This window comes from Somniosus microcephalus, chromosome 2 (assembly GCF_052327205.1).
Source record: "Somniosus microcephalus isolate GS21.2 chromosome 2, FLI_Smic_1.0, whole genome shotgun sequence".
NCBI lineage: Eukaryota > Metazoa > Chordata > Chondrichthyes > Squaliformes > Somniosidae > Somniosus > Somniosus microcephalus.
In genome coordinates this window covers 149,425,383-149,443,031 of record NC_140988.1, presented here as the reverse complement: position 1 = coordinate 149,443,031, position 17,649 = coordinate 149,425,383, and the positions used below count along the sequence as shown (strand labels likewise).

The 17,649-nt window shown below is 46.3% G+C and overlaps 1 protein-coding gene across 3 annotated transcripts in view; it reads right to left on the bottom strand.

The window, feature by feature from the left end:
* The window catches only part of cds1 (CDP-diacylglycerol synthase (phosphatidate cytidylyltransferase) 1), a 159,587-nt gene that overhangs the window by 53,448 nt on the left and 88,490 nt on the right, over window positions 1-17,649 (bottom strand). For all 3 annotated transcript variants that reach the window (XM_085963471.1, XM_085963461.1, XM_085963479.1), the window contains 3 exons: window positions 16,982-17,040; window positions 3,315-3,397; window positions 2,761-2,848 (listed from right to left, as the gene is read on the bottom strand). In XM_085963471.1, the coding sequence (XP_085819597.1) occupies window positions 2,761-2,848; window positions 3,315-3,397; window positions 16,982-17,040 (230 nt within the window). The remainder of the gene's footprint in view (window positions 1-2,760; window positions 2,849-3,314; window positions 3,398-16,981; window positions 17,041-17,649) is intronic.

Below are 17,649 nucleotides of genomic sequence, written 5' to 3'. Positions count from 1 at the left end.
GATAGTGTGCATTCACATTGAGGTTTCGCTGTCTGTGGTTGCACACCAACTGCACATTAAGTGAGTGGTAGCCTTTGCGGTTACTGAAAATCTCAGGGTTGTTATGCGGTGCCCGCAAAGCCACATGGGTGCAGTCAGTGGCGCCCTGCACCATGGGGAAGCCCGCTATCCTGACAAAGCCACATGCACGTTCATCCTGCTTCTCTCTGGTGATGGGGAAGTCCCTTCTCCTACTGTTGAACCTCTGTGGCCTCCTGGATGCAGCGATGGATGGCGAACTGCGAGATGTTAGCTATATCTCCTGTTGCAGACTGGAAGGATCTGCTGGTGAAGAAATTGAGGGCGACGGTGACCTTGACTGCCACTGGGAGAGCCATGGTTGCCATGGACGTAAAAGATCCCATGGCACTATTTCGAAGAGCAGGGGAGTTATCCCCGGTGTCCTGGTCAATATGTATCCCTCATTCAACATAACAAAAACAGATTAGCTGGTCATGACCACATTGCTGTTTGTGGGAGCTTGCTGTGCGCAAATTGGCTACCGCGTTTCCCACATTACAACAGTGACTACACTTCAAGAGTACTTCATTGTCTGTAAAGTGCTTTGAGACATCCGGTGGTCATGAAAGGCGCTATATAAATGCAAGTCTTTCTTTCCGATCAGAGGCTCGAGGTCTGGTTGCAGGAGGTGGCAGAGTTCTGTGACCACCTGCTTGGTGAAGCGGAGCCTTCTAATACACTGCTCCTCGCTTAATTGGAGGTAGGAGATGTGCTGTCTGAATACCTTAGCAAGGTAAAGCTTCTTGATGGCCCTCCTCCTCCTCCAATCTTTCTCGCTGCCTGCGCTCCCTCCGCCATAGATCCTGGAAGGAGAGGTCGATTGCCAGTACAGTCGCCATTAATGCAACGAAGTGTAGCACTTTGAAATGTTGTGAAAATAAAAATATCACTAAGCAACCTTTAAATGACTGTGCAACAGTTGAATTCAATGTGAAACTGACAAGGAAGCAGTGAAGCAGCACTAACCTGACAGCTGCGACTCATTACTCATGATCCCTTTAAGTAGCGCCCTACAAGCCGGCTCCTGACTGGGTCATGCCTCCTCTCCCTGTCGCTGTTGGCGCGAGGAGCTAAGGCAGGGTGCGATAATCAATTTGGCAGATCGGGCACCCAGCGAGTGTTGCACGCTCACTGGCGTTGAAGTCCCCAGCGCTAACTGTTAGCGGCAACGCTAAGGGGGGGACCGGATTTGGCGTATGTTGCTGGATTCGCCTCGCTGCGGCACTACTGCCTCAGCGCCCCAGCCGAGCGTTAACTGGAGGTGCTCAGGTACCGAATTTCTCGTCCTTTATCTTTATCCTCACAGGTAGCAAGTACATTGTACCTGTTGAATAGGATCAGTTTCTGTGGATCCTCATTCTCTATCTCACCTGGGTTCCCCTTACTCTGAACACTATCGGTCACACTAACCCCGTTCTGAACCTGCACCTCTCTCGGAGGTGTGACAAAAGCCTGGAGCAAACTGTCGAACTACTGCTCCCCCTCCCTAATGTGTCGGAGGTCTCCAACTCGCAAGCCAGCTCAAATGACTCTGAGCCGGAGAGATTCGAAACAGAGACATCTACTGCAGATGTGCTCGCTCAGGACAGTCTCGCTGTCCACAAACTCCCCCACACAACCTGCTCTGCCATATCTTAGTCTAGATTAGTTATATCTACTTGTGTCTTTCGCATGCATACATCTTCGATCCCTCTGAAGGTAGACCGAGCAAACATTTGGTGACACAAGGCCAGATGCGAATGATTAGGTTGTTTTATTTCACAGTATATGAACATATACCAAGTACCAGTTGTAATCAAAATTCACTTATTTCACTCAGCTTCACGTCACTGCCTATATATTTAAAAAACAATGAATTTGCCACACTATTCCATACCGGTGGACCGTCTTGCTTGTATTTTCAGGGTTAGTTTACTTTCAGTTAGGATACCGAAATCCTGCATTTTGGCCTTCAGCCCTCTTCCTGCAGTCTCTCGTTTTCCTCCACAAATTCCAGTGTCAGTTTTTAAGTCAATTACCCCCCCCCCATCTCCTCCTACCCAAAAGCGAAATTCACCAGCCTAACTTGGCAATGACTCTGCTGAGTTTGAATGAAGAGAGTTGTTACAGGAGTAATAAGTATGAATGATCACTAGAATGTTGAACTATATTTCACTGTCCACAGCACATTGTCCCAGACATCCTGTATGAATATCCAAGGATTGCTGTCCTATGAAGTGAAGTTCAAGATCTAAATTTAGCTCAATAGTAACATTAAAACAATTACACCAAGTTTCCTCAGTGGCAACATAGTCATAAATCTCAAAACAAAATAGTTAACCTATTGTGCAATAAATTTTGAATCACAATGAAGTGTGACATATCGTTGTCATCAAAATAGATGTTCCACAGAAACAAAGAAATTACAAAAGTTTAATCTCATACCATCTTAACTGCAAAAAAATCTGTGGTCTCATAGTATTTCATTCGACCTCAAACCCCAATTTTAAAAAGTCTATTTCAAAGAAACATAGATGTTTGATTTTTTTTAATTTTTTAAAACAACTATTAGGGATAGCTCCTCCCCCCCCCCACCCCCCACCCATCCAACACTAAGTTGTTTGAACCATATAGACTTGTATAAGGTTTGCTATTACTTTTTAGTCTAAGGTGCAGGTTAAATTGCAACATTGGCAAGCCATTTTCCACAGGATGACTTACCTTAATTAATGGAGTTCTTCCAAAGAAAAAACCAAATAGGTATGCCATTATATCATTGCAAATTACAATTGAGATTGGAACAATAAACCTGAAATAAAATATGTTGAAGAAAATTTATTGAATGAAAAGCAGCTTAAAATCTTAACATTTTGTTCTCTTATTCATTTTCTACTGAATACAGTGACATCTACCATAAACTAAATTGTGCAATATCCTTGTTTATGATGTGGGAGAGCAATGTCCATGTGCCAGATTTCCACGTTTACATAGCTAAAACCATGCTTCCGAAATTGATCAACTATAAGTAGCAATCCGAGACACTGATCAAGAGTTGGGAAAACATAGTAAAAGTGGATGAGGCTGTCCTGCCAGACAGTGTCAATTCAGGGTACTTTCTTGAAGTGGGGGGGGGGGGGGGGGGGGGGGGAAAGGGAAGGGAAGGGAAGGGAAGGGAAGGAAGAGGAGGAGTTGAGACAGAAACCAAGATAAAAATTAATGCACACTTACTTTAGGAAAACAAAAACATGCAAGGAGAATGATCACAATTAACTTACCAGATCATGCCTTCAAATAAATTTTGGATCACCAGATGAGACTGAGTAACAATAATTAGCAGTGTTACATGAGTCCAGCCAAACTGTAAATACAGTACAATCAAACCAAAATTACTTGTTTTGTAAAATATACCTTTGTGATTAAAACATAATCTCTCACATTTCACAACATTAGCATCCTACTAGATTGATTAAGCAGATTCATAGAAACATAGAAGATAGGAGCAGGAGTAGGCCATTCAGCCCCTCGAGCCTGCTCCGCCATTCAATGAGATCATGGCTGATCATCCAAATTCAGTACCCTGTCCCTGCCTTCTCTCCATATCCCTTGATCCCTTTAGCCTTAAGGAATATATCTAACTCCTTCTCGAATATATTTAATGAATTGGCCTCTACTGCCTTCTGTGGTAGAGAATTCCACAGGTTCACCACTCTCTGGGTGAAGAAATTCCTCCTCATCTCTGTCCTAAATGGCTTACCCCTTACCCTTAGACTGTGACCCCTGGTTCTGGACTCCCCCGCCATCGGGAACATCCTTCCTGCATCTAGTCTGTCTAGTCCTGTTAGAATTTTATAAGTTTCAATGAGATCCCCTCTCATTCTTCTAAACTCCAGCGAGTATAAGCCCAATCGACCCAATCTCTCCTCATACGTCATTCCTGCCATCCCAGGTATCAGCCTGGTGAATCTTCGCTGCACTCCCTCCATGGCAAGAACATCCTTCCTCAGATAAGGCGACCAAAACTGCACACAATACTCAAGGTGTGGTCTCACCAAGGCCCTGTACAACTGCAGCAAGACATCCTTGTTCCTGTACTCGAACCCTCTCGCTACAAAGGTCAACATACCATTTGCCTTCTTAACCGCCTGCTGCACCTGCATGCTTACCTTCAGTGACTGGTGCACAAGGACACCCAGGTCTCGTTGCACTTCCCCTTCTCCCGATCTATTGCCAGATAATAATCTGCCTTCCTGTTTTTGACACCAAAGTGGATAACCTCGCATTTATCCACATTATATTGCATCTGCCATGCTTCTGCCCAATCACCCAACCTGTCCAAATCATACTGGAGTTTCTCGGCATCCTCCTCACAGCACACACGCCCACCCCAGCTTTGTGTCGTCTGCAAACTTGGAGATATTACATCTAGTTCCCTCGTCTAGATCATTAATATATATAGTGAATAGCTGGGGTCCTAGGACCGATCCTTGCGGTACCCCACTAGTCACTGCCTGCCACTCAGAAAAAGACCCGTTTATTCCAACTCTGCTTTCTGTCTGCCAATTAGTTCTCTATCCAAGTCAATACCTTGCCCCCAATCCCATGTGCTTTAACTTTACACGCTAATCTCTTATGCGGGACCTTATCGAAAGCCCAAATACACCACATCCACTGGTTCTCCCTTATCTATTTTACCAGTTACATCCTCAAAAAATTCCAGATTAGTCAAGCACGATTTACCTTTTGTAAATCCATGTCACTGCTTTTACAGTCAGTTTTTATGTTCCCTGCAAGCTTACTCTCATACTCTATTTTCCCCCTCTTAATTAATCCCTTTGTCCTCCTTTGCTGAATCTTAAACTGCTCCCAATCCTCAGGTTTACTGCTTTTTCTGGCCAATTTATATGTCCTCTCCTTGGATCTTATGCTATCCCTAATTTCCCTTGTCAGCCACGGTTGAGTCACCGTTTTTGTTTTATTTTTATGCCATCTGGGATGAACAAATTCTGTAGTTCATCCATGCGATCTTTGAATGTTTGCCATTGCCTATCCACCGTCAACCCTTTGAGTGACATTCCCCAATGAATCCTACCCAACTCGCGACTCATACCATCGTAGTTTCCTTTATTTAAATTCAGGACCCTAGTCTCTGAGTGAACTACTTCACTCTCCATCTTAATGAAGAATTCTATCATATGATCACTCTGACCCAAGGGGCCTTGCACAGCAAGATTGCTAATTAATCCTTTCTCATTACATAATACACAGTCTAAGATGGCCTGATCTCTAGTTGGTTCCTCAACATATTGGTCCAGGAAACCATCCTGTATACACTCCTGGAATTCGTCCTCCACAGTATAACTAATTTGGTTAGCCCAATCTATATGTAGATTCATGCGCAAGGCAATAAAACCCTGGTCAAAATTATGTTACTATACAATCTAGGTACGTTTTAGTTCATAGTTCGGGAAGCTATTTATCTCTATTGAAGTACCATTGCATTTACTTTCTTGTTTTTGATTCTGTAAGCCCTGTGATGTGCCCTCTCATTCTCCACATACATATTTGATTTGGACATAAGCATCAGGGAATATCACCAAAATTGTTGGGGGCATGGAAAAATGAAGAATGCAGGAGACTGCTGGAGAATATAAACAGGTTAGGAGAGTGGGCAACTGTGTGATAAGTGCAGTTAGATGTAGATAAATGGAAAAAATGTATATTTTAGGAAAAAGAACAGAAAATGGAGATAGACTTAAAACTTCCTCCAGCTAAAAGTTGGGAAGCCATCATTGTTGACCCCCCACCCCCCCGCTACAAACTCCACTCTCTTGCCACTGATTCCATCTCCTTCCCCAGCCACTGTCTCAAGCTGGACCAAAATGTTTGCAACCTCAACATTCTGTTTGATCGAGCAGAGTTCCCAATCCCATATCCTCGCCATCACGAAGACCATCAACCTCCATCTCTAGCATTGCACAGATCACCCTTACTTTGCTGATAAAACCTTTATATGTGCCTTTGTCACCTCCAGACACAATTGCTCCAATATTCTCTGTGCTAGTCTTCCACCCTCCGTGAACGCTAGCTCATCCAAAACTCTGCTGCTCATTTCCAAGACTGCACCCATCACTATCCCACTCCCGTCCTACATTGGTACCTGGTCCTCCAATACCTCAAATTTAAAGTTCTTGTCCTCTAGTTTAAATCGGTGCTTGACCTCACTCCTTTCTATCTTTCTCCAGCCCTACAACCCCTCCCAAAAATAACTCTCCATTCACCAGCCTCTTGTGCCAACATCTTTATCTTTCATCCTAACATGGGTGGCTGCGTCTTCAGCTGCCTAGATCCCAATCTCTGGAAATACCTCTCTAAACCCCAATCACAATCTCTTCTTTAACTTGTCATCCTTACACTCCCATGAAGCACCTAGGGATATTTTGCTACAGTAAAGGCACTAAATAAATACAATTTGTTGTCGTTTTCTCATCCTATACATTCCTGTGTTCCTAAGGAGGCGATTCGGCACAGCATGCCTCTGCTGGCTCTCCAAAAGAGGTATCCATTTAGTCCCATTCCACAGCCCTTTCCCATATACTTTTAAATATTACTTCAAATTAATGTGAACATTGATTTATATTTATATGTGACCCATAAGGCTTCTTAATAAAGGCTAATAAAATACTGGGATGTATTGCTAGGACGATCCAATATAAAACAAAAAGCACTATAATAGCTTTGCAGACGGCCTTTGTCAGATCTGCCTAGAATACGGTGTCCAGTTTTGGACCCCTCACATGATGAGAGATATAAAAGCCCTGGAAAAGGTTCAAAGGAGGTTCACTATATTGATATCTAGTTTAAAAGTCCTTAGTTATCACAATAATCTTAGAAAGCTGGGTTTATTGACTCTAGAAAAGCACAGACTTTGGTGAGACTTGATTGAGGTATTTAAAATACTTAAGGGAAGGGGTTAGACTGTGGATAAACTATTTGAATTAAATTAGTCAGGAAAGAACAGGGAACATGAGTAAAAGATATGTAAGCACAGAACTAGGTTAGATGTCAGAAGGTTTTTCTTTTCATAGAGGGTCAGTGACCTCAGGAACAAGTTGCCGGGCTGTGCAGCGAGTGCAGGTTGGCAGCAAACATTCAAAAGGGAGCTGGATAAGTTTCCGACTGACACGCATATCACTGTGTAGAAAAGATACGTGTATTGTTAGGTGATATACCTAATGGTCACTGTAGCCTCCTGAATTCATTTTGATCACCTTTGGGGGGTCAGAAAGGAATTTCCCAAATATATTTTTCCCTGAAAAATCGAGTTTTTTTCCCCACCTCTGCCAGGCAATTACACAGCTGCTGATGGTTGGGAGCATTGGGGTCATGATGCTTAACTGCAACATGACTGTATGGGACAGGCTCAATAGATCAGCTAGTCTTTTCCTGTTCATCATTTTTGTATGTTTGTAAACAACGACACAACCCATAAAGACAAAATGTTTGAGCATATCTGTCCTAAACAATAAAATTCTCAGTGAAGGAACAGAGAGAACTAGGGGTAAAGATTGTCAGTTTTCTAAAAGCAGCTTTGGATGTGTAAAAAGGACATTGAATACAAATCCAGGAGTGATAATGAACCTGCACAAGACATTGGTCAGGTAACAGTTGTAAGGAAGGATATTGGAGCCATGAAAAAGGTGCAATATAGAATCAGTAGGATGATAGAAAGGTTGAGAAAATATAGTTCTAACAAGAAACTTGAAAAACCAGGGCTGTTTTCACTGAAGCACAGTGGGCCAAGGAGAATCCAATAGAAGTGTCCAAAATTATGAAAGGTTTGACAGGGTAAATAATGAATGATTATCTTTAGATGTTGCCGGGAGTAGAGAATCTTAGCTATGAGGAAAGACTGGATAGGCTGGGTCTGTTTTCCTTGGAACAGAGGCTGAGGGGAGACCTTATTGAGGTGTATAAAATTATGAGGGGCATACATAAAGTGGATAGAAAGGACCTATTTCCCTCAGCAGAGGGGTCAAAAACCAGGGGGCACAGATTTAAAGTAATCGGTGGAAGGTTTAGAAGGGGTTTGAGGGGAAATGTCTTCACCCAGAGGGTTGTGGGGGTCTGCAAATCACTGCCTGAAAGGGTGGTAGAGGCAAGGACCCTAACCACATTAAAAAAGTACTTGGATGTGCAGTTGGGATGCTCTAACCTGCAGGGCTACGGGCCAAGAGCTGGGAAGTGGGATTAGGCTGGATAGCTCTTTGTTGGCCGGTGCGGACACGATGGGCTGAAATGGCCTCCTTCCGTGCTGTAACTTTCTATGATGATCAATGGATCAGTAACAAGTGGTATAAATTTTGGATTATTAGAAAAATATGAAAGGAAGCTAGAATGCTTTTTCCCCCCTCATAGAAAGGGTTATTAAAACATGAAATACATTACCACAAGTGGCTACTGAAACCAAGTCAATCGCAACATTAAAGAAAATTAGAAAAATATGAGGAAATATATGTAAAGGGTAGGGGAAAAACTGAAAATGAAATTAGAGTAGATAGCTTTGTTATAGCACCAGCACAGGCACGGTGGGTGTAATAGCCTCTTTCTGTGCTGAAATTTGTGATTTTATTTTCTGACCTATTTGTTTACATTAATTTTTCTCTTGAAGAAGCAACCACTGTACATACTGCAGGTCAATTAATGCAAACATTTTAAATTATACAAATAGGGTTTGATTAATATAAAAATGAAGAAACATAAAAACTAAAATATAGAAATGACAAATTTCTCAAACATTTAACTAACAATCTGAAATATACATTGTGAATAATGGCACAACCACTCACTCTTGTTGAATGAACTTACATGCAAGCTCATTTGTCTATTTTGACCTACAGGATAAAAGCACTCCAGTAGGACAGTCGCTTTTAATATTTACTGCCAGGTACGCCAACATACCAGCCAAAGGGGTCAGAGTTATGCTTGCAGATTAGCTTTAATGCATGTCATAATGTGATAGGACCATAGGAGTTGCTAGACAAAAAAAGACCACAGACCACTTAGTTCGCCTTCTACCACCCTGGTAGTTGCATGATACAATAATGGAGTTGTTGACTAAACTTGGTAATCAATCAATAATCAATTAGTCTACAACAGACCCAGGCGCGAGGCGAGGAAATCCCCCAGTTGCGAAAAGCTGTGGGAGCTATAGGTCCAAAGCCACCTGTTCCTCCCAAGCATGCTATACTTATCATATGTCATGCCTCAAATTACTCTCATACTGTATCCCAATATATTATTTTCTATCTAATTTGCATTTGAATGAATTAATACTATCTGCTTCCACCGTCTCCCTAGGGAGCCTGTTCCACAGATTTACCACTCGCTCACTGAAATAATATTTCCGCAGATTAGTTTTGAATTTACCCCCCTTCAAGCGCAGGCCGTGCCCTCTCGTTCTACTGTTCTGGACAAGGTTAACCAGCTTGTCATGGTCTACATTAGTCTCTTGATCCTAAAAACAGCAATCATATCATCTCTCTTCTTTTCCAGTGAGAACATAATCACTCCTCGTAATACCATCCCTCAATCATTCTGGTTTCTCTCTTCTGTATCTTTTAAATAGCTGCAATATCCTTTCTGCACTACAGTGACCAGAACTGTACACAGTATTCGAAGTGCAGTCGCACCAGTGATTTAGAAAGTGGCAAGAATACCTCACTATTTTGGCTCAATAATAATCTTTTAATACATCCTAACATCTGATTCGTTTTACTCATTACCGCCAGGCACTGTTGCGATAACTTCAATTTGTTGTGCAATTTGGATTTCACTGCAGCCAACACAGTATTATTCTAGCATCTGACAACCACCTTTAATGAGATCTGGCTGAAATAGTGCATCTAAAGTGGAATGTGATTCAGTACTCCATATTATGATTTTTGCATTGAGCGGAGACTGTTATTTGCCGAGATTGTTTTCAGAAGTATAAAATGGGCACCAAGAAAAATCCTTCACACACGGTATTGATTGTAGATGCTGGGAGTGTCTCTTGTATATGATAATGGCAAAACAACAGTGAACATTCTTTAACAATGGTTTCCCAGCAAGTGCTGAGACTGCACTCAGATGTGTAATTGGGTTGGGGGGTTTGGGGGGGGGGGGGGGGGGGGGGGAGGGGAGAAGGAGGAGCAATCTCCTCTGCGTAACATTTTGAAATGTGTTATTGAGCTGGTAGTATTGCTAGGTTGGGGGGGGGGGGGGGGCATAGTTAAAAATATCTGCTACACAAAAAAAATTGCACAAATGTTTGTAAACCTTAGATTTAAAAACACAAATTATAGAACTGGATTGTTTGTTTTTTCCAGGTTTTGATAAATTCAACTATGAGCAGTGGTGATGCAGCTACCATTGGGTCAGCATCCATGAGTTTAGGGCTGGAACAAATGAAATTGTTTAGGTGCTCAATCTTGATCATATCCGATGGACGTACATGTGTATAGGCAGAGGATGAGAATGTGGTCAACCAGGTTGTAATGGGTGAACAAACTGCAAGCATATGCTATCCAAGCTTACATTTTGAGAACTGCTGACTGGATGACATACCAGGCTGACTGTTGGTATCATTAAATTGTACCCATCAATCATCGCCTTCAGAAGAGTAGGGTTAGAGAAAAAAAAATTGGAACAAAAATGCATGCATGAGTGTCAGATGAGGATGATCATAGCCTCTGCGGTGATGCCTCAGGAGCAAATCGTATGCCTGCAATTATCATTAACTTCACACATGAAAGAAGTCACTTCAGTTTGGTAACAGTGGAATAAAGTACCAACATGAGTTACCACCTTTAAGAGAAGGGATTAGAGAAGAAAATTAGATAGAGAACCTAGAAGAGAAATAAAGTGTTCTCAAAACAGCTTATGTAGCATCAATGCAACATATTTATAATATTCAAATATCTATGCATGCCCGATCCACATATCAATCTCCCATTGTGTACAAATCCAAATCTAGTGTGGGGGACTACGGTCTCCCGCGTAAAGAAATAGGCAACACAGCGAGCTACAAGAAATAGGTCTTCACTCCAACTCTCACAATACAGTACTGAATTCGTGAAGCCCGCGAACCTGTGATGACTCACGGATTGGTCACCTGCTGGAACCTGATTGGTTTTCCTTCTCTCAGCAGCAGGCAAGTCTGAACATGCCTTATTCCTCTCAGCTTGCAACTGTCTTGCGGGGGGAGGGGAATACAGCAGTTAAAAGGGGATTATACAGGTTTATCTACATACACACAGTGTTTCCCCAATGTGGCAACATACGCCCCCCCCAGAATCCTCGTTAACTGTAAAAGTCAGTCTCTGCGGAGGTTTGACCAAGCGGCCGTAGTAGTCGTCTGGCGCGAGAGGAGGGCTGTCTGGGAGGTCGGCCGGTTGGTTCGTCGGCTGGTCTGGCTGGACGGGCTGCCGGCGAAGGTGGGGCGGCGGCCGGGAAGTAAGGTTCTGGCGTGTCTTGGTCCTCTTGTGGGGCCGCCGCCAACACGGGAGGTCTGCCCTGCCGTGGGGGGGGGGGGGGGGGGGGGAAAAGAGCCGGCCGAAACGGGAAGCTGAGGTCCAGGTGCGCCGGTTTGAGGCGGTCTACTGAAATAAGGTCCGGCTTCCCGCCGACGTCGATAAGAAAAGCTTTGTCCCCCGTCTCCAATACTGGGAAGGGGCTGGTGTATGGTGCCTGCAGCGGGCCTCCGTGCGCCGGGACGCGCACAAAGACGAACTCCGCATGTCGTAAGTCTCGAGGCACGTAGGACGGCTGCGGGCCGTGTTGCGAAGTGGGCACTGGACGGAATTGCTGGGCCGCGTCCTGGTGCAGGGAAAGCTGTCTGGCGGCCGACCACGGCTCCGTTGTCAGGGGGAGGAAGTCGCCTGGTACTCTGAGCGGTTGGCTGTAGACCATCTTGGCCGCGGAGGCCCTCTTTGGGCGCGGTGCGCAATCCCAGGAGAACCCAGGGTAGTTTGTCGATCCAGCTGGTGTCGGCCAGGCTGGCGCGGAGGGAGGCTTTCAAAGAACGATGAAAGCGCTCGCAGAGCCCGTTGGCCTGCGGGTGGTAGGCTGTTGTCCTGTGCAACTTGGTGCCGAGGCTGGCGGTGATGGCATTCCACAAGTGGGAGGTGAACTGGGGGCCTCTGTCCGAGGATATGTCGGTCGGCACGCTGAACCGGGCCACCCATGTCGAGACAAATGCTCGCGCGACGTCGGTCGTGGTGGTGGAGGCGAGGGGAACCACCTCGGGCCATCTGGTGGTGCGGTCGACGATCGTGAGGTGTGTAAAACCGTGCGACGGCAGCAAGGGGCCTACCAGATCGACGTGGACGTGGTCGAAAAGCCTCTCGGGCACCGGGAAACACTCCAATGGCGCCTTGGTGTGCTGCTGGACCTTAGCACGCTGACACGCCACGCATGTGTTGGTCCAGTCTCTCACATCCTTGTGGAGTCCAGGCCAGACAAACTTGGCGGACATAAGTTTCTGAGACGCATGCATCCCTGGATGCGAGAGGCCGTGGATGATGTCGAAAACTCGCTTGCGCCAGGCGGATAGGACGACCGGCCTAGGCGAGGGGACTGAGACGTCGCACAGGAGGGTTGTGCCGGCTGCGTGGAAGTGGATGTCGGCCAGGGTGAGGCTGGTAGTTGACGTCCTGAGGGCCGGGATCTCCGCGTCGGCGGCCTGGTCTCTCGCCATGCTGGCGTAGTCGATGCCCAGGTGCACTGCGTGGAGCGAGGGTCTTGAGAGGCAGTCGGCCACCAAATTGTCCTTGCCGGCGACGTGGCGGATGTCCGTGGTGAACTCTGAGATGAAGTTGAGTTGGCGCTGTTGGCACGCGGACCAGGGTTCGGTTACTTTGGCCATGGCGAAAGTGAGCGGCTTGTGGTCCACGAATGCGGTGAACAGCCGGCCTTCCAGGAGGAAACGGAAGTGCCGGATTGCCAGGAACAGGGCCAGGAGCTCTATCGAACGTGCTGTAGGCCTGCTCATTCTTGCGCAGCTGTCGGCTGAAAAATGCCAGTGGCTGCCATGCGCCTTCGACCCACTGTTGCTGGACGGCGCCGATGGCGTAATCCGAGGCGTCCGTGGTGAGGGCGGTCTTGGCGCCCGGGATGGGATGGGCCAGTAGTGTGGCGTTGGCCAAGGCGCTTTTGGTCTGGTGGAAGGTTGTCGCCATCTCGCTGGACCAGGTGAGTTGCTCTTTGCCCGTTTTGCCCCTGGTGGCTTCGTAGAGGGGGCGCATGAGTGCGGCGGCCTTGGGCACGAACCGGTGATAGAAATTGACCATCCCCAAAAATTCCTGCAGCGCCTTGACCGAGGTGGGCTGGGGAAAGTCCGCCACCGCCTGCACCTTGGAAGGTAGGGGAATGGCTCCCCTTGGCGAGATTCTGTGTCCGAGAAAGTCAATTTGGGCTGCTCCAAACTGGCATTTGGCCGGGTTGATGATTAGCCCGTGTTGGCTGAGGCGCTGGAAAAGGGAACGCAAATGCGCGATGTGCTCGGCCTTGCTGGTGCTGGCCACGAGGATATCATCCAGATAGACGAACAGGAAGCTCAGGTCCCGTAGGACGGAGTCCATGAGCCGTTGGAAGGCCTGTGCGGCGTTCTTAAGCCCGAAGGGCATGCGCAGGAACTCGGACAGTCCGAAGGGGATGATGACCGCCGTCTTCTGGACGTCTGCGTGGTGGACGGGGACCTGATGGTAGCCGCGAATCAGGTCGACCTTGGAAAAGACGGACTTTCCTGCTAGGTGTGCTGAAAAGTCTTGGATGTGCGGAATGGGGTATCTATCGGGCGTGGTGGCGTCGTTGAGCCGTCTACAGTCGCCGCAGGGGCGCCAGCCACCGCCCGGCTTGGGCACAATGTGGAGGGGGGACGACCAAGGGCTGTTCGAGCGGTGGATGATGCCCAGTTTTTCCATCGTGGCGAATTCTTCCTTGGCCACCGCCATCTTGGCTGGGTCCAGGCGTCTGGCTCGAGCGAACACTGGTGGTCCCGTAGTGGCGATGTGGTGCTCGACCCCATGCTTGGCTGCCGCGGCCGAGAAGGTCGGTTGTGTGAGCCTCGGGAAATCTGCGAGTAGGCGGGCGTAGTCGTCATGCGCCGGGGCGGAGCAGGACCCGACGAGGGCCGGGCTGTTGCTCTGCTGGCAGGCCAGTGAAGCGAAAGTTGCTGCGTCGATCAGGCGCCTGTCGCGGACGTCAACCAGGAGTCCGTGGGCGCAAAGAAAATCGGCGCCCAGCAAGGGATGTGCCACCGAGGCCGCCACGAAATCCCACGTAAATCGCTGGCCATTGAAACAAACCTCGGCTCGTCGCTTTCCGAAAGTAGCGATGGCTGCGCCATTTGCCGCCATGAGGGGTGGGCCGCTGCGGCCTGCCTGGATGTCGAGCTGGGAGGCAGGAATTATGCTACATTGGGCTCCGGTGTCGCAAAGGAATCTGCACCCTGAAAGAGAGTCGGTTATGTACAGCAGTTTACCTGCGGTGCCGATGGCCATCGTGGCGGCGGTCGAGCGGGCCTAGGCGGCGGCGCGGGGCTGGTGTGTTGGGCCGGGCGGCCATCTTGGTTTGATCGAAAGAGCAGGGTGCTCTGCAGCGTTGGGCCTCGTGGCCGAAACGCGCGTGGTAGTAGCATAGTTCTGCGGCCTGGCGTGGCGGCGCGCACTCGGTGGTGTCGGGGAGCCTCGCGGCTGCACAGCCGAGTTGGGCAACGGCGAAGACTTTGTCCGCGGCGGCTGCCAGTTGTACGCAGTCCGTGATCGGGGACCCCGTGAGGGCAGTCTGTACCTGCTGAGGAAGCAGGCCCGAAACAAGAAGCACTGCGGTTCAGAGCCCAGGAGCGCAAGCATCCGGCTCATCAACTGGGTCGGGGTAGAATCGCCGAGGCCTGGTAGTGAGAGAAGCCTGCGGGCCCTCTCCTCCCTGGACAGGCCGTAAGCCTGCAGCAAGCGGCCCTTAATGGTTGAGTACTTGCCGGTCTGTGGTGGGTTCCCCAGCAGGTTGAGAACTTCGGCGGCGGTAGAGCTTGCTAGTGCTGAGACTACGTGGAGGTACCTTTCTTCATCGTCTTGAACCCTGCGAAGGGTGAATTGGGCCTCCGAGTGCGCGAACCAAGCTGGTGCTTGGTGTTCCCAGAAGGTGGGGAGCTTCAAGGACGCGGCGCCGGCCGACATCAGGCTGCTGCTGGTTGCCATCGGGTCGTTGCTGGCCTCTGTAGGGCTGCGTGAGTCGGGGGCTTCGGCCGCCGACATTCGGGGTCACCAATGTGGGGGACTACGGTCTCCCGCGTAAAGAAATAGGCAACACAGCTAGCTACAAGAAATAGGTCTTTACTCCAACTCTCACAATACAGTACTGAATTCGTGAAGCCCGCGAACCTGTGATGACTCACGGATTGGTCACCTGCTGGAACCTGATTGGTTTTCCTTCTCTCAGCAGCAGGCAAGTCTGAACGTGCCTTATTCCTCTAGACTTGCAACTGTCTTGCGGGGGGAAGGGAATACAGCAGTTAAAAAGGGGATTATACAGGTTTATCTACATACAGTGTTTCCCCAGTGTGGCAGCCACACTAGCATATTTAAATGCATTTGGTTTGTGAATCTCAACATATGAAATCAGACCCTGCAGGGTCAAATTTAAAGAACACATGCATTTTATGCAAAATATACTATTTTTAAATAGGTGTTGCCTTTTTCAGATAGTAGTGCTGACTGGTTCAAATGAGTTATCATGATCCGTATTGCCAAACTAGTAATATTCTTTCAGGATTCAACCACGATATGCATAAAGGACCTGATAATTTACTGAAACATACAAGGTCACAAAATATCTGTCAACTGTAAATTGAGTCATAAACTGGCTAGACAGGTTCTCGTGTTCGAACAGGCAACACAATGGAAATCAAGTATGTATTTGGTGATTTTTAGTGATCTAGTTGCTTGGATGGTGTTTAAACCAATTTTTTACCTGCACAACAGAAGATTGATATAGGAGAAGGACTGAACTCCTCCCACCACCTTAAATCAAACAAGGCTATGTGTCTCTAATTTCTGAAAAGTTGTGTTATAATATAGGGAACTAATTAAAAAAAAAAATTATTTTGCTATTTTCTGTGCTCATTGTGATTAAGGATGTCAGTACTATGAAATGGAATACTTCTCAAATCTGACCATAGTGTCAGAACAAAGCGTTCACAGGGCAGGTAGAGAACTTTTGCCAAGTTGACAACTGAGTAGAGACAGGATACAAGTGGGTCAGGAGGTGGGATCATGGTTTGAATTCTCATGCATTCTTTGTTGTGAAATTTAATTGAAAACCTTAAACCAATGCTTCCATGTTATAAGACACAGAAATGGAGAAAACAGACTTCTTTTTAACAAGTGACTTTTGAAGTCTGATTTAAATTTGAAAGATTTCCAATTAACCTGGTCTAAAATGGGAGAGATAGCAGCCGCAGCATCTATAACACAATCAAATTGTCTCTGCCTTCTTCAACAATACGCTTTAGCTTCAACCTCATAACAGCATCCTGACAGCACTGCACCAATGTGAACTTTTCCACTTTCCACAAGATTCATCCTTACAGCCTCTGAATAAGACTCCCAACTTAGAACTAACTTGTGCCAAATCATCAGTAATTTTGTGCTGTGAGCCTGCATCTGTCAGGAACCGGGATTGATTGTTCAAACTTATTTCACTTAGGATTCTTAGTGTTGGCATAAAGAGACTTTTCTGTGCTAGTCTTAAACTAAGGTGCTAGACTTGCTCTGTACCACTAGTCCCAAATTAAATAATCTAAGCCTGGTTGGTCATTTACTGCAGAAAACATTTTTAAAAACTTGTAGCAATATGGAGTTTCCACACTTATGTTAATAACTACAAAGAAATATTGGATACACACCATGTAAAACTGCAGTCGGTAATGTTTCTTCACTAAACTCAGTACAAACATGCAGAAGCCTGAAAAGTGACAGCAGGAAGTATATTAGCCTTCTCAATACGCAACAAAAATACATACACAAGTTATGGTGAAAGCCATTCTAATGCACCACCTCATGCAACCCTCTCAGGTACATGCAAATTCCATAACTTTACTACTAGTTATTATTGGTCACCCTTAAACTAGTACCTAACTAATAAGGCAGCTCACTGCTTGGAAAGTCTTCATAATAAAAGTTAAATAATTTAGTAATTAAAATTTTAGTAACACTATTTAATTTGTAAAACATATAGCAGTATAATACATACTGACCCCCTTAGAATGTCTAGGAGGAAGAAATTGATTTCTGTTCATTTATGATCATAGCTAACAATGGAAATCTCTCTCTCTCCTTGCTCCTCCTGGAAATTCTACGGTCAAATTCTATTATTTCTTAATTATTTGCAGCAATTACACCACAAATTGTTAATCCAGCAACGTGAACACCATAGGCAAAAAATGGAACCAAAACTGAATTTTATAAACCCATTTAAACACCAATATTCCATGGAATGAAATTTTAGCACAAGAGTTTATGCCTATAATTCTACACAATGCAAATTTGCAATCTCAGTTGTGCCTTCATGTGA